This window comes from Littorina saxatilis, linkage group LG2 (assembly GCF_037325665.1).
Source record: "Littorina saxatilis isolate snail1 linkage group LG2, US_GU_Lsax_2.0, whole genome shotgun sequence".
Taxonomy (NCBI): domain Eukaryota; kingdom Metazoa; phylum Mollusca; class Gastropoda; order Littorinimorpha; family Littorinidae; genus Littorina; species Littorina saxatilis.
In genome coordinates this window covers 40402236-40429289 of record NC_090246.1, presented here as the reverse complement: position 1 = coordinate 40429289, position 27054 = coordinate 40402236, and the positions used below count along the sequence as shown (strand labels likewise).

At 40.7% G+C, this 27054-nt stretch overlaps 1 protein-coding gene across 2 annotated transcripts in view; it reads right to left on the bottom strand.

The window, feature by feature from the left end:
* Positions 1–27054, bottom strand: part of LOC138958993 (synaptotagmin-15-like) — a 169903-nt gene that overhangs the window by 39006 nt on the left and 103843 nt on the right. The window contains exon 1 of one of the 2 annotated variants that reach the window (XM_070330340.1): positions 22995–23170. The exons of the other annotated variant lie outside the window; for it this stretch is intronic. Coding sequence (XP_070186441.1) covers positions 22995–23028 — 34 coding nt within the window. The 5' untranslated portion in view covers positions 23029–23170. Of the gene's footprint in view, positions 1–22994; positions 23171–27054 lie in introns of those variants that run through there. 2 annotated transcript variants of the gene reach the window in all.

Genomic DNA, 27054 nt, shown 5'->3' with positions numbered 1-27054 from the left:
TAAACGATCACAGATGTTTCCAGACTTGTGCATGGGGTAATAGTATCCTGCCGCTTTGACACATACTGAAGTTCAACAGCGCGGCTGTTTTCTGTACAGAGTGGGATTTTTGTGTTTTACATATATTTTTTTAAGTGATTTTATTTTATTCATTGACATAGGTGTCTTTTACAAAGCTAGCTCATCTTTAAGATACAAAAAAACAAGTCGCGTAAGGCGAAAATACAACATTTAGTCAAGCTCAGTCGAACTCACAGAATGAAACTGAACGCATTGCATTTTTTCCGCAAGACCGTACACTCGTAGCATCGTCTGTCCACCGCTCGTGGCAAAGGCAGTGAAATTAACAATCCAGAAAAGCGCGGTAGCGGTTGCGCTGAGGAGGAAAGCACGCTTTTCTATGTCTCTATTCTTTTTAACTCTCTGAACGTGTTTTTAATCCAAACATATCATATCTATATGTTTTTGGAATCAGGAACCAACAAGGAATAAGATTAAATTGTTTTTAAATCGATTTCGGAAATTTAATTGTAATCATAATTTTTATATTTTTAATTTTCAGAGCTTGTTTTTAATCCGAATAGAACATATTTATATGTTTTTGGAATCAGAAAATGATGACAAATACGATAAACGTAATTGTGAATCGTTTTATAAAAAAAAAATAAGTTTAATTACAATTTTCAGATTTTTAATGTCCAAAGTAATTAATTAATTTTTAAGCCTCTAAGCTGAAATGCAATACCAAAGTCCAGCCTTCGTCGAAGATTGAATGGCCAAAATGTCAATCAATTTAATTGAAAAATGAGGGTGTGACAGTGCCACCTCAACTTTTACAAAATGCCGGATATGACGTCATCAAAGACATTTATCAACAAAATGAAAAAAACGTCTGGGGATATCATAACCAGGAACTCTCATGAAACATTTCATGAAGATCGGTCCAGTAGTTTACTCTGAATCGCTCTACACACACACACACACACACAGTCACACACACATACACCACGACCCTCGTCTCGATTTCCCCCTCTACGTTAAAACATTTAGTCAAAACTTGACTAAATGTAAAAAGGAAAGAATGGTAGGTTATTTATAACAACAAAAACAAAAAACCTGTTATATTTACTGTGCTTCGACCCAGTATTGTTAAACGTTAATTTTAAATTTAACGTTTATTTTCGAACGCCAGGCGATTTTGTTAAAATCTTTAAATCTTTAAATTCCCTCACTGCGCACAAAGAAGCCAGGTTGCAGACTTATGGTATGTATCAAAATGGTAGGTCAGTCATACTCTATGTAAAAGCCTGAACAGGTCGGCATTACAGCTTTACATGATCGTTTACACGAGAAGGCACGCATCTAGGCACACTCCTTCTCGTGAAAGCTGTTTGACTCACCATCTGGCCAGTATTTGTCATGGGGTAAGACCAGCCCCCCACTTGGACACATACGAACATTCAACACCCTGACTGCTTGCTGTGGTGAGTTGGAATCTTTTGAAGAATTCATTTCTTAAAATAACAGTAGTGCTTTTTACGAAAAGTTATTATAAACAAATTCCCACTGTCACAGAAAGCACCCAGGCTAGTGTTGTGTTGGTATGTGACCAAGTTAAGGGAATGTCTTACCCCATGCAACATTCTGGCCAGATCTGAACTGGCGGGCTTAACTGTTTACACAGGAAGGAGTGCGCCTTTTAAGTATTCCAAAGTAAAGAGCCAGATAAGTCGTGATTTGGAGTTTTGCGCGAAAAGCCGATGGTAGAGCGGACAATTGCCTGTTTGTTAGCAATAGCCTCGTCAGGGAATCTGTCACGACATTGGCCTCGTGTGTTTTCCCGCAGTGTTACCTTCTTGCCATGAATCCATTGCTTGTTGTGTTTCTCCCGACTCAGGCTTTTTTTGTCAAAGGCAAGTTAAGTGTTAGTTAGTGTGGCCACGTCGGACTTGTTCGGTCTTTGAGAGAGATGGGGTTACTGTTTTTTGTTACTGTTGTTGTTGGTGTTAGTGTTGGTTTTGGTTTTGGCTGGGTTGCTTGATTGGGTCAGATTTATTTGATCTTGCTTTGGAGAAAAACATGGAGGATAGCTGGAAGAGCAGAAGAGAAAGAAGAAAGATGGGGGAGAGAAAGAGGTGAGAAAACGAGTAGATATGAGATGACAAGGAGCTAGGAGAGAAGGAGGAGAGAGAAGACCAAGAGGCGGAGAAACCAAAGAAGAGACGAGGAGGTGGCGATGAAGAAACGGCGAGACGAAGGCCAAGAGAGGGCAGGAAGAGGAGGAGAAGAAGGAGAAGAAAGAGGACGAGGAGGAGGACGAGGAGGTGAGGAAGAACGAGACAGAAAGAGGAGGAGGAAGCGAAGAAGGGAGGAAGCGAAGAAGGGAGGGAGAAGAGGAAGATAGAGGAGGAGGAGAAGGAGAACAGGTGGAGTGTGTGTGTGTGAGGGGGGGAGCTGTTGCCTTGTTCTCTCCGAGGACTTGTCAAGCGTTATAAAGTTGAATACCGTGGTAAACAAAAAATCGTCCAATATAGCGTGATCCAATGGGCTGTAGAAACATAACACTCCCCAAAGATCACGAAACCAACTGCGTGCTAGTGAAACCTAATACAGTTCGAAATGCATGGAGTGATTCCATGTTGTCTGAGACCTCAGAAGCCAGCAACATGTTTTCAGTAATTAATTGAAATCGAAATTGATCTCAAATGAAACTGCTGGTTTTTTTTCTCTCTCTCTCTCTCCCTTTCTCTCCCCCCCTCTCTCTCTCTCTCTCTCTCTCCCCCCTCTCTCTCTCTCTCTCTCTCTCTCTCCCCCCTCTCTCTCTCTCTCTCTCTCTCTCTCTCTCTCTCTCTCTCTCTCTCTCTCTCTCTCTCTTTAACCGCCCCTCTCGCTCTTTCTCTCACACCTCCTCATGAACCTCAAAAGTAGACTTTTTTTGGAGTGTTCGTCAGTACGCCGATTGGTGTCGTTCTCCGACATATTCGTCCCCATCTAAATCACGAAAACGCAACAAATTACCCTCATCAAAGGTGTCGTTCTAAATCTGGTTTAAATCATTAACCGCAAATGACCGAACGAGAAAAAAACTTTAGTAGAATGCAAAACTGATTTTTTTCACTGACGTCAATTGACTCTCAAAATGTCCGCATCGCTCATGCACACCCAAGATTTCGCTCTGAACGGCTTGTCATGGGTTAATTTTATTGGGCAACAATAGATCATTTGCGTCACAGTGCGGCCACGTCTCGTTATACGCAAGCGGTGACGCTTTCCGCTTCTTTTGTTTCAATGTGGCTGTGGTTGTCATTATTATTATGTTAATATTTTGTTCGACTTAGGTCTAAGATATCCCCCGTCATAAAATTTGGAGTCAGACTAACAGCAATGAAACGAATAGAACCTTGAAACAAGTGCAATGTTTATGCAACTTTAACGTATGCCTGCGCAGGTGCCTGTCTGTCTGTCTGTCTTTCTGTCCACATACATGTATGCGTGAATGTCTGTATGTCTTTGTGTGTTTCTTACTGTCTGTCTATCTGCCTGGCAGCTGGCAAGACTTCCTGTTTGTCGGTTCGTTCGTCTGTCTGTCTACCATCAAGTGTGTATCCGCGTAATAATGAACAAACTACTCTTAAAATAATATTTTTTATATCAGAGACTCCATTCATTTTCTCAACCCACAACATGTACCATATATGAACTGTTGACGCATCCATGTGCATATAAAGAAAACAGGAATAGGAAATAATAATGAATGCGACAGCTGCAAGAGGTTGTCTGGATACAGCCCTTTATAGCCCAATATTCTGCAGACGTCGAGGCCTTGTACGCCGCCAAGATTAGCTGCAAGGCTCTGAAAGCGCCTAATGAGAAAACTGTGTTCCCGCAGAGGACAGAAACGATGGCAATGCATTTCCATATCATCACCATGAGATGGACGGTCCGGAAGAAATGTAAAACGTCACAAAGAGAGAAATAAAAGACCAACACAGACAACCGCGAAAAATCAACAGAAACAGATGACAAATGTCAAGGTCGTTGAAGAAATACTGACTAAAGCAACAAAGAATGCAAACAGAAAACGTAGGAGGCTAAGTCCGGAATCGGTCTGGGAGAACTGTCAATGCAAATTCCCAGAAGACCTAATGTAGTCACCAGCACATCCGCTCGTGGGCGGGAAACCTGTCTAACACACGTGCCGAATTCGTTCCAAGTCCCGGTCAGTAGACGGAATTGAAGATTATACCGACACAAAAGGAAACCTTTCTCTCTCTTGTTTCTTGCAGCCTGGATGTAATAGAGAAGCGACATTGTCTGCTAACGATCATTTGCGGCGATTACGGACCATTCACAATACAATGCCTCTCTAGACGTTTCCCTTCCAGCTTATACATGTTATGTTGGTGCTAAAATGTTGGCTAAGAATCAATGGCAAGACGAAGCTGACATTACACAGGTTGCTTAAAGTCCCAGAGTGTAAACAACCTTCTTAGTCAAGCGTTAACATCAACGAAAAAACAGGTTATTGCGATGCGCAGCTTTCAGCCGACTTGACAATAGTTTTATTAGTGAGGTTTGAAACCGGAAGAAATAAAGGTTTGAAAATAACACCTGTCCAGTACAGAACGTTGCAATGACATATTGTTCTTTCTTCGTGTCACATTCACACGCCTTACAACACTACAGTAACCTTATTAGTTCTTTTTTCGTCTTGGGTATTTATATCAAGACCGCACTAGTGTTTTGGAGAGACGAAACATCTTTACATTTCTACAACGTGCGTTCAAAAGAAAAGAAAAGAAATAGTCGGTGGTGAAATGACTAAGAAAACTGATTTATTTCCCAACACTTCGTCAGGCATGTCTATGGTTTGACGTATTAAGAACAACGATATTGATTCTCTGGAAAGAGGAAACACTTTGAAGTAGGCAAGACAAGAGTTTAACCAATCAGAACTTCTTTTTTTTTACTCAGGTAAATCGGTCTGTAAAATTAGCGGGACAAGTTGTAGAAACACTCTTCCACATTGTCAATAAAAAATAAAATGTTAAATGTAGAAAGGACCGCAGACACACAGGTGGGCAGCAGGCAGACACATGGACAGACGGAAGTATAAAGATATAGCATTTTCACCAACGATGAGTTAGTCCAAGTACACTGCGGTTCGCTTAAATTTCTCCTAAGTCTAGGTCAGCAGGGGAATTTAACAGCTGCAGCAAAACAGAACACTCGTCTGGACACGGTTGATAACAGGTTTAGGTTTTATAGCCATTTTTAGAAAGCAAGGACCGGTAAGATGACCTGAGGTCAGTTTAAACCAGACTGTCAACTTCGAATTCTTGTTCTGACATGTCCACAAACTGGAGCTTGTGATTGACAGACAAACTACTATATTTCCCGCTGCTCCAGGGCTGTTCTACTTATTGACAGACAAAGCTCTTTTTCAAACTACTTTTTTTTCCAGGAGCAAACAGAAACGTTTGACAAACGCTTCTTCCGCCTTGTGGTCTGAAGCAGGACATAAACGACACTCTCAGCCCCACACCCCACACAAAAAAAAGAAAATAATAGTCCGGTCATCCTACGCGATAAAGTAGCTTGACCTCATACAAATTCTAAGAGTTTCAATTTTTGTTACAGTGTGTAGTACTATGTTACATCTTTACTTTGTGAAGTTTCGAGGACAGTGGCTTTTCAAACAAAAGAGTAACACAAGAAAACGTGTTATGCAATCTTCAGCTCAAGTTATACACATTTTGCTGAGTGGTATTTTTGTCTGTCTTTTTCTGTAAGTGTCACGCTTTCATTTTTTAAACAGGAATAGTTGTAATTTATATCAAAAGTCCCTTACCTTACACGATAAATATTAAATGTTCCCTCTGTCCGTCCGTGCGTTCGTCAGTCCGTCCGGATCGGAATGTTCGTATAAAAAAAAATTAAATCACGGCAGAGTCACTGACCAGCATCGCCGATTAAAGGCAGAGTAAGCCTCCCGTAAACCATCACAGATACGGTCAGGCTTTTACACACAGTACAAACACCCTTTCATTTAAACACTCACCAATTGAGAACATCCTAGGTGCCCTCCGTAAAGAGCGAACAATTTTCAAAGAATTTATTTTTGCGTGGTTTATCTTACCCCTGAGCCATCGTGAACCCGTGTGATCCAGTTTTCCCTTTTCACAATGCAGTCGTCATAGTTAGTCATTTGAATGCGACTCGACGTGAGCTTATCTACAAAAGCACGTTTTTTATGCACGAAACAACGGCTGTGGTTCACAAGAACTCTAGCGATGGCTTTTGACTGTTGAGAGGAACGGCGATTTGCACTGATAAAACCGTCGTCTGCCACGACCCTTGCGTGACCCTGCTTCCGGGCTTTTCTTTTTTTAAACTTTCACAACTTCGAATTGTTCTGATCTTGTCTTGATGAAAAACGAATTCTTTTATGATTAAAGAATGTTTGTGTAACAAGCTGTCAATTTATTATTTAGATTTTAAAAGTTAGGTCTAGCACCAAAACGAGGCGCCATTGTTGTAGAGGACCAAGTCCACGAAAATAAATTCTTGGAAAATGTCTCACGCTCGACAGAAAGCAGCCAGGATGTTCCCGTTCGGTGAGCGTTCAAATGGAAGTATGCTTGTACTGTATTTAGACGCTCGGGGAGCTCTGTGATGGTTTACGGGAGGCTTACTGTGCCTTTAAAGCAATGAGGACATTGTCACACAAAGGTTTTTTTCACAAACACAGTGTAGTTCACAAACAGCCCTGAATATATTCCTGGTGTCGAATAAAACTGGTAATGCTAAACAACTTATCCTCCAGTCACTAAAGAAAATGGTGTTCATTCAAATGAGCACAAAACATGTCAAGTTGAAATGCATGGTAATTACACTATTTTTCATCTTGAGTAAATCTGATTTAAATCCTTAGCAAACTCTTGCCTCTGGTTATCGATTACCTGAGCAGAGTATAGTTAAGTCTCTTGCTACTGATTTTTGTTTCATGAAATCAAACTACTGAATTGTCCGTGTCTTTTTTTTTCTGGCAATGCTCATTTAAACAGGTTAAAACAGGTGAAGCGCGCATTTACTGTCCATCTCTCTCATTATCCTCTTCTTCGTTGTCCTCATCACCAAGTGGGTCCATGGGAGTGGTTGAGTTTGAGCAGCAAAGGCAATGACACTGCCCACAGCTAGAGGTGCACTCCAAACCATGTTTCCTGCAGTTGCATCTTCGGCTGTCACAGTCGGTTTTACAATTGCATTTGATGACATGCAGCAATCTGTGAGGTGCAGGTGGAAGATCTGTTGTCTGTGGGACGTAGTGGTCCTTCTGTAGTTTCCATCCCCATTCCTGTGGGTCAAGGTCTTCTCTCCCCATCCACTGCTGCACCTGCAGGTACACCCGCAAACTGTGGTAGTGGGTACTATCAGCAGTGGGTGGAAGGGTATGAACTTGAATAAAGGAAGTTCCAGTTGCCACTTTAGAACAAAACAGGTGGTATCTGAAGTCGTTCAGCTTTTCTCCTGCCTTTCCGTTGTACATGCTGACCATAACTTCTTCTCCAGCTTTGAAAACAGCTTTTCTTGTAGATGACTGGTTAAACACATCTCCTTTCTGACAGAACTCGGCGTCTTTCAAGACCCTCTTCATGACAGCAGACTTCCCAATTCCGAAAGGGCGTGAAGTTGTGTTACAGCCTGTCACAGCATGAACAAAGAGTAAACGCTCACAGGCATTCCCGAGGGCGTGCTTTGCCTGGAGGATGTTCCATACCCTCGCTTTCTTTGACGTACTTCCCTGTTCTGGCTGGAAAAGATGTCAAAGGCTGAACTGTCAGCATGGTGGATCAGGAGGACAAGCAGATCTGTGTCGTCTCCAACGACGACAGTCACTGTTTCCTGTGCACATTTCACGGCTGTGGTTGCAATGAGGACATCTGCATCAGCCTTGGCATGCAATGTTCTGATGGAATGTGCCTCCAGAGTGTCGCTGAGAAAGTGAATGAATCGTTGCTTGTTCTTGGGGTTGACATGAAACAGGTCTTTCCGAACATGGTGTGGCATGTCCACACAAAAACGTATTTCGGCGCACATTTTTCCCGCTGATCTTCGCAAGTGCGTGGTATCCTTTGTAGAGGGTCCTGAATCGTAGCCATCAAAAACAACAATGGGTTTGGAGAATTTGGACAGGTATCGGACGTATGTGTCAATGATTGCTCCATACGTCGACCCCCGTACCCAAGGTATTCTCTGAAGCAGGGCACCTCCATCGATGACGACCTGGACTCTGTCGTGCGAGCATCTGCTATTGCCGTCTTTCATGAGTTTCCAGATTTCGTCCGCCAGTGTAGATTTGTTGGCAAGTCGCAGCAACTCGGGTGACTCAAACAGGGCAGAAGGGTGTGCAGCAAGCTCATATTGAAAAATCTCACATTTCTCCTCAAACATGTTACCAGCAGCTGACCAGTCGTTGGAAAAGAAGCTGCGGATCAACCTGGTCATGACCTTGAAGAGGAGAACGTGAAGTTTAAGCATTCAGCGGCACTGCCTGGGCTTTTCGTTTGAAGCTGAAGTTGCTGACATCCTGGCCTTCCATTTCCCCAAGTATTTGCTTTACTTTGTTCTTCTTGACTTGGATAGAAGGCCTTCGAAGCTGTTGTTGATCTGACGTCGTTTCTGATTAGGGCTGCAGCTGCTTTAACAAGACGCAGTTTTTCAGCATTTGTGTCTTCTTCCTCTGGCGTTTCAAAGAATGACATCAAAATAGACTGTGCTGTGGTCCTAAACGTAACGACATTTGGTTTTCCATTGATCTCTGTAAAAATGATGCTGTTTCCAAAATGCTCCGAAAGTTTCTGTTTGATGTAAGGGACTGTATATGTTTCCCCACCACTGAATTCCGCCATTTTGTCTTTCAAGTCACTGACTGTCAATTGTTCATCGTTATTTTTGTGACATAGTCAATGACTTTTTCAAAAGCATCAGCCTTGGTTTGGTCTGCAGGCCGGCCCACACACGTTTTTTTGGAGGCTTGTGCTGGCCCAGTTGTTTTTGCCGTCTGAAAGCTTTGAGGGACATTTCCTCCATTGCGAAAATTTGAGTCGCATACTTTGTGGTATACTGCATCAGCAGCATGCAGATATATCCGAAATTGCGAATTCGAGCCTGCTTTTGACAGTGTGTGCCCACTCGTCCTGGCGGTCTTCACAGGCTGTGGCAATGCTGTTCTGAAAATCTATGGTACGGACACAATAGCTTTTCAGGCGATTGTCACCTGTAAGTAAATTCAGAGGCTTGGAACAGAACAAACAAGATGTCAAAAAGTCGAACTGCTCTGCAGTAGAGCGCAAGCGACGTGCATTTGTGTCGTCGTCGTGTTCACGTTTCCTTTTCAAACGCAGATCACGCTGAATGGCATGTGGGTTTGTAAATTCACCTCTGCATTTGCCATGAATGTTTTGTCCTTCTTTCACTTCTATGTCAACGCCGCGTTTTTCACTGGCTCTTTTAATACCTTCAAGGCCTTTTTTGGTCAAAGTGTTCACGTCCTGGGTGAGAAGGCCATGGCAAAATGGGCAGTGGTCCGAGTCCATGTCAGCATAGTCTTGTCAGTACTGCATGAACAGAAAAAAGGAATTTTGGTCATCATCGCCTACCATACTTTGTTAAGTAAAATCTTCATTACAGCTGTAGCTTCCCCCCACAAAATCCCGATCTTGTCATTTCGACACGTTTGGTACTTACGTGCATTTTGCTATACTTAGGAACATCATGTGCACGTTAGACGAATCAAATTAATAAATAAAAATAAAATCAAAACAAAAACAACAAAATGAAGTGAATGCTCAATGAGTAAAACACTTTTAAAATGTCAAGAAAACACGTTTAATTGACAGCTAAGACAACAAACAGTAAACTGAAAGAATGCACGTCACTTACCTCTTTCAAAATAGCGTAGTTCCAATGAATAAACCAAATCAGGTCAGACTGACCCTGTAACTTTGTACAGTCAACGCGTGCAAAACGTGGCACTCTCTGGTTCCAGACAGTCGGCGGTGTCAGATTTACACCGATAACAGATGCGCTCGCGCTGCGGGCAAGGTCAAGTTGTACGGCAGCAGGGATGAAGCAAAAGTCAGAATTTTTTGATTTTATTTTTGTTTATTTAATTTTTACGGAATTTCTGGTGGGACTCATTCATTCGAAAATGCATGGCATATGTAACATTGTATTTTCTTCTAGATTCTGTAAAAATATGGACTCTTAGAATTATTCAGAGGTCTAATTTACATTGACTACTCTAATAAAGATTGTGTGTACTTTCAGGTGGCCAGACAATCTAGCCTCAAAATACTGCCCAGGTGGCAACTAGGAACATGAAACGGCGTGGCACACAGACCTCGGACCGTCAGGCCAACCTGAGAACGCAGCAGAAGGAGAAGACGAAAGAGGGAAGACATACATAGTGGGCATGGGATCTTCTTCTGATTGTTTCTCTCTTTTTCTTCTTTTTCCTTCTTCTTATCCCCCCCCCCCCCCCCCCTGTCCTTCTCTCTCACCTTTCACTTATTTTCCTTGGCTAGAGATGAAAGGATAATCTTCTGCTGGAGAACACTTTGGAGGCCCAATTTCAAAGTGATTAGGTAGTTTTAAAAGTTACTTTTTCTGTTAGTTCAATGTTTGCTTTATCAGGAAAATACAAAATATAAAGGGCTTAACGCGCAAAATTTTAAGATAACGACTGAAGTTTAAGCATAGGTATCAGATTTTTTCACGCAAACACTACTGAATAAGTTGCAATATTGTATTGTGAAAATGTAAACAAAATAACAATCAGATGATCACAAACTGAAGAAGAGAAATAGGGAAGCAAAATAGAACATTAAACGTAGTGATTTTACTTGTGAATTCGGAAAAAAATCCTTTTGTATCCATTTTGAAGCTCAATTTGAAGCATGGAACACCAACAAACATTGATTAAAAGTGTTAAAGTGATTACAGTGTTCAGAAATAGTGTTAGATACCAAGTTGAGTTATCCCTCTTTACCAATTTAAAAAAAAATACACCTCTTAACGCGCAAAATTTTGAACTGTGATGCTTTTACTACCCCCACCCCCTTCCCATTTGTCAGAAAAGAGTGCATATTATCTTCCAAATAGAAAAGCAGGGTAGTCAGATGATCAAAAAAGAAAACTAATCCCAAAAATAGTGGCGATGGGGAAAAGTCCGATTGCATGGGAGCATGAAATGAAACAGCAAGTCAGCACAAAACAGTGATTTATTCTTCAGCAGAACTTCAATAAAACACAAGACTTTCCTAAATAAACCATTTGACATTTGTCTCCACTGTCGGAAATACAAGAAATACAAAGAGCAAAAGAGCAAAAGATAGATCAATTAAATAAACATACACTTATCAAACCAATCTCTCCCATGCTTGCCTTTTTATTCTCTCAGTCTTATTGCTGACAAATCTCGGTTGTATACGTGATAGCCTAAGATTACTTCATCTTGTCTTACTTGTTTCATGTTCTTTTGGCATCGCTGAACTTTACAGCTCTTGAAAATTCCAAAGTTCTCAGCAGCCATTCATTTTGCAGTGCAATTGCTAAAGCCGAACAATAACGGCTTTCTCATTTCGTTGCTTCGTATTGTAACATGTTATCGCATAACGATATTGAATAGCACACATAATTCCGAAGTTCATTTCAGTCATTATTAGAGAAATGTCACTGCTACACATATATAAATACTAAGCTTTCTCTTAGACTTGGCTGATGCAATGTAATGACACCATACTGATACAGACGGGCGCAGTGGCCTGGTGGATAACACGTCGGCCTCCTATGCAGACGGTCGCAGGTTCGAATCCCGGCCGCGCCTGGTGGGCTATAGGTGGAGATATGTCCGATCTACCAGGTCAGCTTATGTGCAGACCTGCTAGTGCCTTATCCCCTTTCGTGTGTACACGCAAGCACACAATCAAGTGCGCACGGAAAAGATCCTGTGATCCATGTCAGAGTTCGGTGGGTTATAGAAACACGAAAATACTAAGCATGCTTCCCCCGAAAGCGGTGTACGGGTGCGTATATGGTGAGGTAAAAACGGTCATACACATACAAAAAAAACAACCGTGGGAGTTTCAGCTCATGAACAAACAAGCTGAAATGACAACATAAACGTCGTATCGTCTGATATAGGACCAAAAAGTGAGGAGATCATTGAATCCATCAATCCTAACTGCTGAACGCGAATACAAAGGCTAACCGCATAGCATCTCCTTCGCTTTATAGATGTATAGCTTCTCATCACATCTCCTTTTGTTACCAATTCAGTGCCCCATATGGCTTTTTGACCAATCAGGACGGATTCTAGGTGACCCTCTAAATGTTATAACGTTCAGACAGGGACCCTTTTTGTTTATCACGCTAAAAATAAACAAGACATAATACATATTTAAATTAACAATATCAGCGTGATTTATTCTAAAGAATAACTCTTCAAATGCTGTCAGATAATTATTATACTCTTTTTTTTATTTTTTTTTTATCTAAATACAATACCGAAAAGCGAGTTTTGTCGGTGGGTGCTCTACGGAACAGCAAGGCACCACCCACCCTCTGAGTGTGCAATGCCGACCCGCTCATTTGAAATCTAAATGATTAAAGTTCGGAAAAATCAAATGAAACTGCGTCACTCGCTTTACGTCAAATGTATATTTACGTCATTTCTCATTCGTCTGGAGTCGGTTCTAAATCTGTCGCTCTCTGTTCAACAAGATAACCCGAAGCAATCGAAACGCATGGTAAACATCAGGGGCGGAGCAGTTAAGCCAGAGGGGGGGGGGGGGGGTACGACCTGGGGTCCAGGGGTAGACCCCTTGTGGGGTACATGGGCAAGGCCCCCCAGAAGCTGAAGAGTTTTAACTATTTTATGAACAATTTATGGCTTATCCTTGATTTTAAACATGATCAACTAGTGTCAGCAGCCACTCATTATTTCTTTTATATATTTCTGAAGGCTCATGCTTGATATCTTTTTCTCGACATGTCTGTTATCTTTTGCTAACAGTCAGCATATTAGAAATAACTCATAGTCATAATATCATATCGCTAGAAGACAATGTAAAGTTCACTACAATCAATAGCAGTTACTTCCACTTCTGTGGTAAACGTGGGAGGTAGATCGTTGTTCGTCGTTCTCTGTGGTAACATTTTATATTCGACAGACTAGAAAGAACACTGCAGTAAAAATGTTATTCTTGTGATCTACGCTGAAAAGGCCAAAACGCTAACATTTCAATCAATATGTTTTTTTAGTTCCCATGCCGTTGACTGCGTGGGGGTTAGATCTGAACGGTAACGTTATTTCCAACAAACTAGAAGGAAAATGGCAGTAAACAGCCATAACTTATGGTCCAGGGTGAAAATCCCAGACGCTGTGAAGCGGTTTCGGATTGCGATAGACGTCTTTTGGTAATAACTCTGTCGGTGTTTTTGTGCGTTGTGGAAGAGTTATATTCGTTTAAGGTGAGACAAGCTGTGCAAAACAAAACAAAAACAAAAACCAACAACCACCCAACAAACGAGCAAACAAACCGAATGTGTGTGCTATATCTATATGCTTATGTAAGCAAATCGTGAAGCAGAAGCAGACAGTGTCACTTACACATTTGTCTACCTTGATATATCTAGTGTTTAATGCTTAACGTATGAATTACTAAAGACGAGTCTTTGCTTCACGTAACATACTCACGTATTATCCAGTCTGTTTCATCTACAGAGTCTTTCTTGCTATGTTGCTTTTATGCAAAACGTTTGCATTGCTTGAGGCGGCTTTTTTCATGGCTTTATTTCCAACACTCTCAGGCATGGTCTAGCCTAAACGCGTTTGATTCATGTCGAACTGTATGACACCTGTAGCCTGATATAGATATAGGATTAGGAATGGGCTTTGCATGCATGACATATTAAGCAGTGTTAGATTAGATCATATGTTGATCTGCCTATAGTTTCTTACTTCAAAGACGCCTGTGCATTCACATTCATTGCTCCATCTCACCATTTCAAGTCTATGTTTATTTTATTAAGTTTGCTTCACACTATTTCGTTATATTCAAGTCGTCCCAATGTAGGCCTACTATGCGGCTTTGTGAAAAAGAAAAACTGAAACTGTTTCGCTTCAACAATGAAGAAAAAGACCTAAATCCGTGTTCGTTAAAAGTTGATCCTTTCTTTTTTTTTCTTTCTTTGCTTCTAACTCTTTCTTTCTTTCAGTCTTTTTTTTTGTTCGAACAAATTACTTGGTCAAGATTTCATCAAGTGACAAACATTATCAACCTCAAAAATAGTAACACATTGCATACAACATGCAGTTGTAGAGGCCAAAACCGCGATCATTGTCGTGAAAGAAAGGTCAGAGTGGTCAACAAAACGCCAGCGTGAATAACTGTTCTGGTGAATCAGAGAACGTCGAACAGTGTTATTTATTTTTGCCAACTTGAATACTTAAGTGAGTTTTTCCAGAGATCGAGTGAGCAATACTAAGACCTTTACGGCTAATGTTTTTCTTGGAGCGGAACTAAATACCACTGTTAAGTTTTAGACATTGACGTTTAAGAACGTTCCATAGTCTTGGGGGACGATTGGATTTTTTGTGTGATGTATCTTACATTTCTCTCAAGTGCAAAAGTAAACACTGGCAAGGATTAATTTCCGCGAGCAAAGTAGCAAGCCCATGTGCTGTCTGACTTTCAAAGGTCTGTTCCAGTGGGACTGTAGAGACACAAGTGATCCTGAGTGATCAAAGAGGTTTTCAGTGAAGCAAAGATAAGGACGGCTACCCGAGAAACGAAGTGTAAGCCTAGTGATCTATTTGTCTGAAGAAGGCCACTGTGTTAATATCCCCACACACAAATTTGCCAGACTATTCTTTTTATAAAGCGAGAGACAAAAAGAAAGGGTTCAAAACTAAAGAGGAGATCAAGAGTAATAGAGACAGACGCGTTGGCGAAAACTGGATAATGCCTAAAAAGGCTCAACCCCCCCCCCCCCCCCCCCCAGGGTTGGCGAAAACTGGATAATGCCTAAAAAGGCTCAACCCCCCCCCCCCCCCCCCCCCCCAGGCTGATTTCTAGGCCACCCCAATCCCGATTCCTTGTGCTCCTAACCCGCATCCAGAAAGAAAATAATTGATGAAGGAGCATGAAGCGAGAATAGACAAAATAAATATAACGGAAATTAAGATCATCACACAATACATGTGCCGTAATCACTTGATTGGCCAAGTCTTCACACGAACCACAGGACAAGGAATAAAATGAGGTTTCTTTACGAAAATAAACACGTCTCGGTACCGCGCGCGAGACTTTTGTCTCAAGTACAAGATTAACCTTGTGAGGACTAATTTCCGTGAGCACACGGTAGAAACCATACGCCTCCAACCTTTGGGAGTATAAGAAAAAACTAGAAAGTGTGGTTGGTGCGTCAGAAGCCAACTCTTAATCTTAAAATATAGCCTACTTCTGCGCCAAGAAGCCAACTTTTAGCCTGTTAGTTATTGAATTATATATAGACGGGTATTTATAGGTATAGCTTTGCGCCACTGATCCATCTGAAGATGCGTCACAAGCCAACGTCAACGGCTCTTCTGCTGATATATGTACGGCTGCATCAGAAGCCAACTGATCCATCTATTTGACGAGGCCAGCGCGCTAATACCCCCCCCCCCCCCCCCCCACAACCGCCAAGATGTGCCAGACAATTTTGTTTCATTCTCTTGATCCCTTAACGGAAACCCGATACTCCCCTGCTATGTAACATACTACGGATGTGGGGGCGTGAAAAGGATTCAATTTCTGTCGGAACTTTTTTCCCCATCACTTTTCTTTAAAGTGTCAAGTAAAAAGAATGTTGAAAAAAACATGAAAGTAGTCATGAAGGGGAATCGAGATAGACGTGTTGGCGAAAAGCAGATACTGTTTTAATCTGTCCCATCCCTCCTTACCCCCCTTCATCCTCCCACTGCGTCCAGCCTCCATATTCCTTCTCCTCCACCAGACACCACACAAACATATAGCACAAATAAAATAAAACGGAGACTGGAGGAGAAGGAGAAGAAGAAGAAGACGAGCAAGAAAAAAAAGCGAAGGAAAGAAGACCGTGACACACACACGCACACGCACCACACACACACACACACACACACACACACACACACACACACACACACACACACACACACACAGAGGGAAATACAGCTGAAAAGAACAGAAAAAGCGGGAAAAGTTTTCCAGGAGACGACATTCAAGACGAGAAACACTCCCTCTATATTCAAAACAAGTCCGCACAACCCACACAAGTACGCATGCACGCGCGCATGCCCGCACACACACACACACACACACACACACACACACACACACACACACACACACACACACACACACACACACACACACACACACACACACACACAGTATTATGTCAAAAATATGCTGTGCATTTTATAATCTGAACATAGTTTTGTTGTACTATTGCTACATGCTCCGTTGCTACCAGCTTGTATGCATAATTACCTGCATTGTATGCATTTGATTTTATGAATCACCACATGTGTATACTCTTCATGCCTTATCATCATCATCATCATCATCATCATCATCATCATCATCATCATCATCATCATCATCATCATCATCATCATCTTTATCATCACGAGTTTAGGTTTTACGACCTCCTTTTGTTGTTAACTTTATATATATATATATGTAAAATTAAAAAAATAATTATTTGTTATCATTGTGTGTCTATGCGTCCCAAGGACAGATTGTCAGAAAAGGCGTATAGCCTTAAATCTTATTCAGTCCTTGTTAAATAAAGTTCAATTCAATTCAATTCAATTCAATTCTTCAATAATTCAATTCAATTCAATCTCTCTCTCTCTCTCTCTCTCTCTCTCTCTGTCTCTCTCTCTCTGTCTCTCTCTCTCTCTGTCTCTCTCTCTCTGTCTGTCTGTCTGTCTGTCTGTCTGTCTCTCTCTCTCTCTCTCTCTCTCTCTCTCTCTCTCTCTCTCTCTCTCTCTCTCTCTCTCTCTCTTTCTCTCAAAACGCTAAATATGTGTATAACCTGTAATGTGTAAATATTCATATGTTGTTGTTTTGTCTCTACTTTTTTTCTTTTTTACATGTAGTCATCTTTTGACTAAATGTTTTAACATAGAGGGGGAATCGAGACGAGGGTCGTGGTGTATATATGTGTGTGTGTGTGTGTGTGTGTGTGTGTGTGCACGTGCGTGCGTGTGTCTCTGTGTGTGTGTGTGTGTGTGCGTGCGTGCGTGTGTGTGTGTGTGTGTGTGTGTGTGTGTGTGTGTGTGTGTGTGTGTGTCTGTGTGTCTGTGTGTGTCTGTGCGTGTGTGTGTGTAGAGCGATTCAGAGTAAACTACTGGACCGATCTTTATGAAATTTTACATGAGAGTTCCTGGGTATGAAATCCCCAGACATTTTTTCATTTTTTCGATAAATGTCTTTTATGACGTCATATCCGGCTTTTTGTAAAAGTTGAGGCGGCACTGTCACACCTTCATTTTTCAATCAAATTGATTGACATTTTGGCCAAGCAATCTTCGACAAAGGCCGGACTTCGGTATTGCATTTCAGCATGGAGGCTTAAAAATTAATTAATGACTTTGGTCATTAAAAATCTGAAAGTTGTAATTAACATTATTTTTTTATAAAACGATCCAAAATTACTTTTATTTTATTCTTCATCATGTTCTGATTCCAAAAACATATAAATATGTTATATTTGGATTAAAAACAAGCTCTGAAAATTAAAAATATAAAAATTATGATTAAAATTAAATTTCCGAAATCGTTTTAAAAACAATTTCATCATATTTCTTCTTGTCGGTTCCTGATTCCAAAAACATATAGATATGATATGTTTGGATTAAAACCACGCTCAGAAAGTTAAAACGAAGAGAGGTACAGTAAAGCGTGCTATGCAGCACAGCACAACTGCTACCGCGCTGAACAGGCTCGTCACTTTCACTGCCTTTTGCACTAGCGGCGGACTACGGTCATTGTGAAAAAATGCAGTGCGTTCAGTTTCATTCTGTGAGTTCCACAGCTTGACTAAATGTAGTGATTTCGCCTTACGCGACTTGTCTCTTTTTCTTTTTCTTTTCTACGTGAATATCCGAGTAAATATGTGTTAGATTAGACCCCTCTCTGGGCGAAGGCGGGTTAAAAAAAAAAGCTCGTTGTATTGCTTATGCCACAACCCTCGAAAAATAAAATTTGATTTGATTTGATTTGATTTGATTGCAGAACATAATTATTTTCTTATCTTCGTATCTCATGTGTGATGTCTTCCCTACATGTATATGATGATTAACAAATAGTTATCAAGGGGGAAATGTATATCTAAAATGGTGTGATTTATACTCTATATTAGTTCTCCACGTTTTAGCACTTCTTATGTCATAATGTTAAAATACCAATATTAATTTACGAACGATCGCGCAAAGTACTTGGGTGAAAGCTGCTTCCTTGTTTATCTTTTAATGTTCCCATCAGTTAAAAGTATAGGATCTTTAGATTAGTCAAATCAAGTCACACCAAGTGCGCAGAAAACATCATAATCCTCCACCTCCTCTTCCTCTTCTTCCTCCTCCTCATCGTCGTCGCTGTCGTCGCCATCATCATCCACTTACATAATTTTTATTTTCATTTCATCTGCATGCAATAGCAATGTTCAGCAGTGTTACAGGCGGCTGTAGTTGTTGTAATACGGGTTCACGTTACGATTACTTTGACGTGTCCCTCTGTAACATTATGATTACTTTTGGGCATGACCCGCTGTAGAATTATGATTAATTTCGTAATGTCCCTCTGCAAGAGTATAATTGCTTATTGGCATGTCCCGCTGTAGCACTATGATTACATTTTGATATCTCCCTCTGTAGCATTCTCATTACTTTTTTTGTCATTTCCCTCTGTAGCATTCTCATTAGGGGAAGGGCTCCTAATATGGACCGGCTCCTAATATGGACCACCACCAACTAACGGCGCTAGAGCGCTCAAAAAAGTTTTATTCGCTGTATTCACCCTCTTTGGATAACTTGCACATGTCAAAACAGTTGCAGAAACACAAATCTCAAAACCGTTAGGCTTTTTCTCTTTTTTCACTTTTGGCAGCGTTCACTCTAAATTTGCCGCCTAAAACGGACTCGTTTCTGTCTACAGCCAAAGCTTTTATCAAACAGAAATGGCTATATATGACAGCTAAAACCGTATTTGTTACATTTTAGCAGTGTTGACCCCGAGTTTCTACTGCGAACAAAAACTAATAGCAACATCTCAAAGTATGTGCGAGTCCCCTAATATGGACCACCTTCAACAAATCGAAGAAAATAAAAGCTAAAGGCTATTTTCATTAATTCATTAAGAAGCTTGCTGGTAATAACCTATAACTAGCCCTCGAGATTTAAAAAAAATGCAACGAAAAGTCTTCTTTTCGTGGAAGTTGATAATTTCACTTATTTTCATTCTGTTTTTGATAAGCTTCTTTAGTTTCCTGGTGTGCTTCAAATAATGCTCTCATCAACCCGAAACAGATAAATCTAGAGCATATTTTAATTAGGCTGACTTGTACACTAAGTTGTATCATGTTATTTTGAAATATAGGGGGCTTTTTACAGTGATTCGTGAAGGCCGCTTCACTGGTCCATATTAGGCGCCCAGGCTCCTAATATGGACCCTTTGTGATTTTTTTCTGTATTTAATTTTTGCTGAATGTGTATCAAAGCTATTTTACTCTAATTAGGCCTAACGGTTAACCTAAGAAAGAAGGACTACCAAGCACAAAATGAAACTTCTTTGCACAAAAACAAGCTAGTTATCAGCAATAAACAGCAAGTCGCGTAAGGCGAAAATACAACATTTAGTCAAGTAGCTGTCGAACTCACAGAATGAAACTGAACTTACTGCATTTTTACAGCAAGAGCGTATACTCGTAGCATCGTCAGTCCACCGCTCGATGCAAAGGCAGTGAAATTGACAAGAAGAGCGGGGTAGTAGTTGCGCTGAGAAGGATAGCACGCTTTTCTTTATCTCTATTCTTTTTAACTTTCTGAGCGTGTTTTTAATCCAAACATATCACATCTATATGTTTTTGGAATCAGGAACCCACAAAGAATAAGATGAAATTGTTTTTAAATCGATTTCGGAAATTTTATTTTAATAATAATTATTATATCTTTAATTTTCAGAGCTTGTTTTTAATCCGAATATAACATATTTATATGTTTTTGGAATCAGAAAATGATGAAGAATAAGATGAACGTAAATGTGAATCGTTTTAAAAACAAAGTGATATTTTTACAATTTTCAGATTTTTAATGACCAAAGTCATTAATTAATTTTTAAGCCACCAAGCTGAAATGCAATACCAAAGTCCGGCCTTTGTCGAAGATTGCTTGGCCAAAATTTCAATCAATTTGATTGAAAAATGAGGGTGTGACAGTGCCGCCTCAACTTTTACAAAAAGCCGGATATGACGTCATCAAAAGTATTTATTGAAAAAAAGAAAAAAACATCCGGGGATATCATTCCCAGGAACTCTCATGTCAAATTTCATAAAGATCGGTCCAGTAGTTTGGTCTGAATCGCTCTACACACACACACGCACAGACAGACAGACACACACACACACACACATACACCACGACCCTCGTCTCGATTCCCCCTCTACGTTAAAACATTTAGTCAAAAGATGACTAAATGTAAAAAGTGGTCCATATTAGGGGCCCTTCCCCTACTTTTTGTCATTTCCCTCTGCAGCATCATGATTACTTTTTACATTTAGTCAAGTTTTGACTAAATGTTTTAACATGTGTGTGTGTGTGTGTGTGTGTGTGTGTGTGTGTGTGTGTATGTGTGTCTGTCTGTGTGTGTGTGTGTGTGTGTGTGTGTGTGTGTGTGTGTGTAGAGCGATTCAGACTAAACTACTAGGCCGATCTTTATGAAATTTGACATGAGAGTTCCTGGGTATGATATCCCGGACCTTTTTTTCTTTTTTTCGATAAATACTTTTGATGACGTCATATCCGGCTTTTTGTAAAAGTTGAGGCGGCACTGTCACACCCTCATTTTTCCATTAAATTGATTGAAATTTTGGCAAAGCAATCTTCGACGAAGGCTGGGGTTTGGTATTGCATTTCAGCTTGGTGGCTTAAAAACTAATGAGTGAGTTTGGTCATTAAAAATCGGAAACTTGTAATTAAAATTATTTTTTTATTAAACGATCCAAAAACAATTTCATCTTATTCTTCGTCATTTTCTGATTCCAAAAACATATATATATGTTATATTTGCATTAAAAACAAGCTCTGAAAATTAAAAATATAAAAATTATGATCAAAATTAAATTTCCGAAATCGTTTTAAAAACTATTTCATCTTATTCCTTGTCGGTTCCTGATTCCAAAAACATATAGATATGATATGTTTGGATTAAAAACACGCTCAGAAAGTTAAAACGAAGAGAGGTACAGTAAAGCGTGCTATGAAGCAGAGCGCAATCGCTACCGCGCCAAACAGGCTCGTCACTTTCACTGCCTTTTGCACTAGCGGCGGACTACGTTCATTTTCATTCTGTGAGTTCCGCAGCTTGACTAAATGTAGTAATTTCGCCTTACGCGACTTGTAATGTCCCTCTGAAGCATGATTTCTTTTCGTTGTGTCCCTCCGCCGCATTATGATTACTTTCTGTCTTATCTTTTGTCCCTGTGAGACTGCGCACAAAGGTACGGATATGTAGGAGGGTAAGTAGATGGGTAGGTACGTAAGTTTACGCAGCTAAACAGACTCAATATTCAAATATCACATGGAAACATTCACCAACTGTACATGCTGACGTAATCAAACCACCTACTCCGACGCAGTGACACGGAGCTACGCTATTCCTGTTTGACTTCCGTGACGTATTATTGGCAAACAGCCGTCAACTATGCAACGTTATAATCGAAGAGAGAGAATTGCTGGCCCACACAATTCAATAGAGCGAACTTCACGAGGTCGTAAACACACGACCCGACAAAGACCACAACACAAGCTGTCACCCATCACATCTGGTAAAGTGTGTATAATTCTTACCATGCAAAGTCCCGTATTGAGTGAGTACACCGCATATGTGTATTGTCACGGGTAAGTTTCGTACAAGCGCACCACAGAGTGTTTTAATAGTTAAAAGATTAAGAAAACTTAGCAAACTCTGTGAAATTAACTCCTTACAATTTATGACGAGGTAAGATTTTTTCAAAGGTACAGTCCGGCTGAAAGAAGTATTTCGCTTCAGCAAAAAAAAACAAAACAAAAAAAAACCATAAACAACTAGATTTTTTTAAAATAAAAAGTATTGCTTGAATTGAGGGACATTTTTCTATTGATTTTTGTTTTGGCAAAGAAAAGGGCAGGGGTTCACATTACTCTCGTTGGTAAAACACCCATGGCATACAGGTTGCTTAACGCCAAGAGTGACCACAAACATTATGGTAAGCTGTTGTAAATATGTACAATTATTTGTTTTATTTATGTTTCCAATCCTGTCCAGGACATTTATATACTTGTTTTTAATGTGTAAATGTTTGTAAAAGTTATTTCAAACATCATATTGTATATACTTACATTTAAATGTCAACAACAGAAATGTACATATCTAACGCATAAACTGTCTTTATGTGTCAACCGTTGACCTCCACAACCAGTGTACATTAAACTAAACATTCCGAACAAAACGTTGACAAAGCATTAAAACAGCGTACATCCAAAATGATTCAACTCGCTTGATCGGTCTTCTAACTGACACACGACATATCACAACCTTTGATCAAAGTTTGTCTGAAAAGCGGATGAGCAACTGCCACTAAACTTTCCCATAACTTTTTTTTTAACAAAGACTCAACAAAACTTGACAAAATGTTCTTACCTTCGGCATCTTCTGGCAGCCAAGAACTCCCCATAGTAATTACAGTTTTTATAAAACCTCGCACGTCCCTGACATGGCAATTGTTTTGTAAGGGCGGAAGACTTCAAAGTTTTCCAGACTGGCGAATAAAGCGAAGCGACCGTAACGCGCTACTCATCCCTCCTTCGAGCATCGGTTAGCCGAGACTGACAGGTTTATTATAGTGGCGTTTGGGTAGCCAAGCTTTGCGCCATGCTTGCTGCGAGCAGGCGTCTCGGTGAACCTCAACGCTAGCGATGATCGATTACTGCACTGTGCATGTGTGTGTATGCGTGTGTGTTTATGTGTGTATGTGTGTGTGTTTGTGTGTGTGTGTGTGTGTGCGTGTGTGTGTGTGCGAGTGTGTGTGTATGTGTGTGCGTGCGTGTGTGTATGCGTGTGTTGTATGTGTGTGAGCGCGAGTGTGTGTGTGTGTGTGTGTACGTGTGTGTGTGTGTGTGTGTGTGTGCGTGCGTGCGTGCGTGTGTGTGTGCGTGCGTGCATGCGTGGGTGCGTTCGTGTGTGTGTGTCTACGTGCATGCGTGCGTATGAGTGTGTGTGTGTGTGTGTGTGTGTGTGTGTGTGTGTGTGTGTGTGTGTGTGTGAGCAGTGCAATGGGGAAAGGCTTGGTGTGCATGCAGAGTAGATTTTTTAATTTTATTTAGTTAAATGTATTGATTGATTGATTGATTGATGTAGTGAGTGAGTGATTTTATTTTTTGACGTCGTCTGTCGCTTCGAAGACGAGTCGCATTATACTTGTTCAAGTCTAAATATCGGACCCTATTGCTACGCTGAAAACACAATCGCGATTATATAGCTGTTCTGACCTTGATTTGTTGTTCCAAACTTACAAAATGACAGTTTTTGCGTCGATGCGTTGATCTCAGGTTTTGATAGCAGACGCCGTTTCTTATGCGCATTAGTTTTGCGCAGGCGCCACACTGACTTTGGAAAAAAACCTCGATTTGACAACACAGCTGTTAAACAGCTTTTTATTAGTTCATTCGTATACAACAAAAAGAAGTTTGAGTTTTTTTAATTTTGAACAAGACTACTTATGAAGAAGACCAAAACACAACATCAACGGAAAACTAGAAACAACTGAAGAACTAGGATGCAACAAGGGGAGGAGAAGAGAACAGCTAATCCGTACAACGCGAGCAGACGGCAGCGAAGTTTTCAGTTTGGGTGAATGGCATTTATACTTGTCTCGTCATGAAGCGAATTTTTCAACCTCAGTTATAAACGACTACATGAATGTTAGTGCCATGGGTTGTACATCAATACTTCAGAGGGGAAGTGGGGTATTTAGTGTGGAGTTACGAGATAAGAAAAGCCGAATGCGAAAGTTTGTGTCAGTCGGCATGCAACTGAGCTCACACAGGCACACACAAACGGCTGTTCCGTTTTACTCTCCTGTTTGTACTACATCTTACAAAAAAATTAAATGCGCTTAGAACTGTACCCACGGAATACGCGCGATATAAGCCTCATATTGATTGATTGATTGATCTTTCGACATTGGGCATTTTGTGGTGTTTAGGGACAGAAAATAATTGGTTTAGTCCTGTTTCATCGGGAAGTTAGCAGAAAAGGGTATGCTATCGACATTTGTAAAGCTGAAAAACATTCCCGAGAAGAATTTCAAGTTGTCAGTGTATGCTGTTGTCGATTAAAACATCGTGTGGTACAGATGGGTAAACCGGAACCATGCGTCTTTGTTGTTGCCAATATGCTTTTGGATATTGGCAAAAATGGCCGACTTCCGTAGCATTATGCTTTGATGATCCGAAGAGACCATCCAATCACAGCCCCCGAATTCCCCCACGTGTCCATCAGAATAGCTATATTGTGGGATCTAGTCATGAGATGTTCGAATGCAGTGACATACATGGTTAGCAACTAGAATGAGAGCAGGATATTGTGTGAGTGTTGTTATCTGCAGTAGTTTAGTATGGTGGGATCTAGTCATGAGGTGTCGGTATGATTGGGACATAAAACTGAAGTTGGATTGACATTTCTTATTGGAGCGATAAATGATGGTGATGATTGCATCTATAAACCGCCATCTGCTTAACGGCACATACAATCATTGCGGATGGTATATATAAATAGTATCTTGCACTCGTATGCTCTCGTTCAGAAGAAACTCGTCTTTATAGCCTTTGATAGAGGGTGTAGGGTCATGGAAAGCTCTTTCTTTGTCTATCGTCTTTGTTCGAAATTTTTTTCTAATTCGTCGTCGTCGTCCTGTTCTTCTGAACACATTTAGCCAAACATTATCTCAATGTATAAACAAACACCCCCAACTACAAGAAACAGGAACACTCAAGGATGCAGTGTCAAATAAGTGCAAAGACGAGAAAATGATGTGGGGGTAAACTTATATCGATCCCAGCCTAGTTTTGAACAACTAGATTATGATGAAAGCAATGAGGTCATTTAGAAGCCACAACAGGAAAAACCCAAAGGCCAAACAAAACATAGCAAACTCCAAACAAAACTTGGAGTCAGAAAACAATATCAATTGCAGATTTGAAAAAGAGACGAATTGTGTATGGTACAAGAGGTGCGTGCATGCGAATGTACACGCGCGCGTGCGTGCGTGTGTGTGTGTGTGTGTGTGTGTGTGTGTGTGGGTGTGCGCGCGTCGTGTGTGTGTCTAGTGGAGGGTTTGAGCAAATACCTTTGTATGAGGTGTTTCACCGAAGTATGACCTTGCTTATACTGAGTCACAAGGAAGACTTAACTTCCAACATAAAAGCTGCAACATACTGATGTGCACGTCTAATTTCGCACGAGGGTATAAACTGTTACTGTCCTCTTGTAATTTTAAATAATGAATGACTGCTGGTGAGTAATTTAGAAACTAATGACACTGGACGAGCATTGACTGATCAAGTTATAACACGAAAACGTGTTTAAGTTATCTACCGCTATGTTATCGCATGGAATATTACGCTATTGTATGTTTTATCATATCACTTGCAATTCCTAATGTCACGCACGAGCACGCATATATATTCGCACGCACGTATATACTGATAATTAATCAATAACCTATAGCCTGGTGCAATTCCTAATACAGTGCCACTATTGAATAAACAGAGAGAAAAATAAAGAAAAAGGTGAAAGTTGCAATTGTGTGTTATCTTTGGGTGCATAGGTGCATGTGGGTTGAAGAACCTGAAACCGACCAAACAGGTTCACTTTGTAGCGCGAGATATGTCGCGACAACTAGCAGGCAGAATACGGCAACCTGTAGAAAGGTTGAGCGCACGCCACGAACGAACTGACATACCGCACCTTCTACCCCTTTCCTTCCTGTTCTTTGTCTCCGCTTTTGCAAAATCATTATTATTTCATTTCTCATGTTATTTAATTTAATTTCATTTATTAAATTGCGTTGCTGGGAAGTTTCTCCCAGTAAAACGCTAGCAGCAACAAGAGTCTCGTTACCCAGGTGTATGCGTGAAATCAGCCACGTGCCCTTATGGCAGAATGACCGAGGTCTTTTACGTGCCACTGTGGTGACATGGATAAAGTCTCTGACTCTGCACATAACGTTGAACCGTGTCCGTCCCCCTGGCCTAGATTCGAACCCATGACCATATGATCACAAGTCCAGTGCTGTAGCTGCCAACTGAGCTACCCGGCCCTTTACTGATATTATTATGACAAAGTCTGCGATCTTAGTTTTGTTAACTTTGCACAAACCTTCCTTCAGTGTAAAATCTCAGTCACCATCGATCTGTACAGGGTTTTTTCATTAGATAAGCGCACTCTTCCACTCGCGTCGGAACACAAAACCAAGAGTCAGCTACAGTGTGATTGGTTTCTGTGCACATAAAAAGCTATTCAAGCGCTGGATGACCTGCAACAAACTAAAACTAAACGATGACAAAACCGAAGTCCTCCTCATCCACCCTAAAAACAAGCCTCTCCCTCCTTCTGTTCCTTCTTCTATCTCTGTAGGCAACTCTGACATCAATCTCTCATCCTCTGCTAGAAACCTTGGAGTGACCTTCACAGACACCCT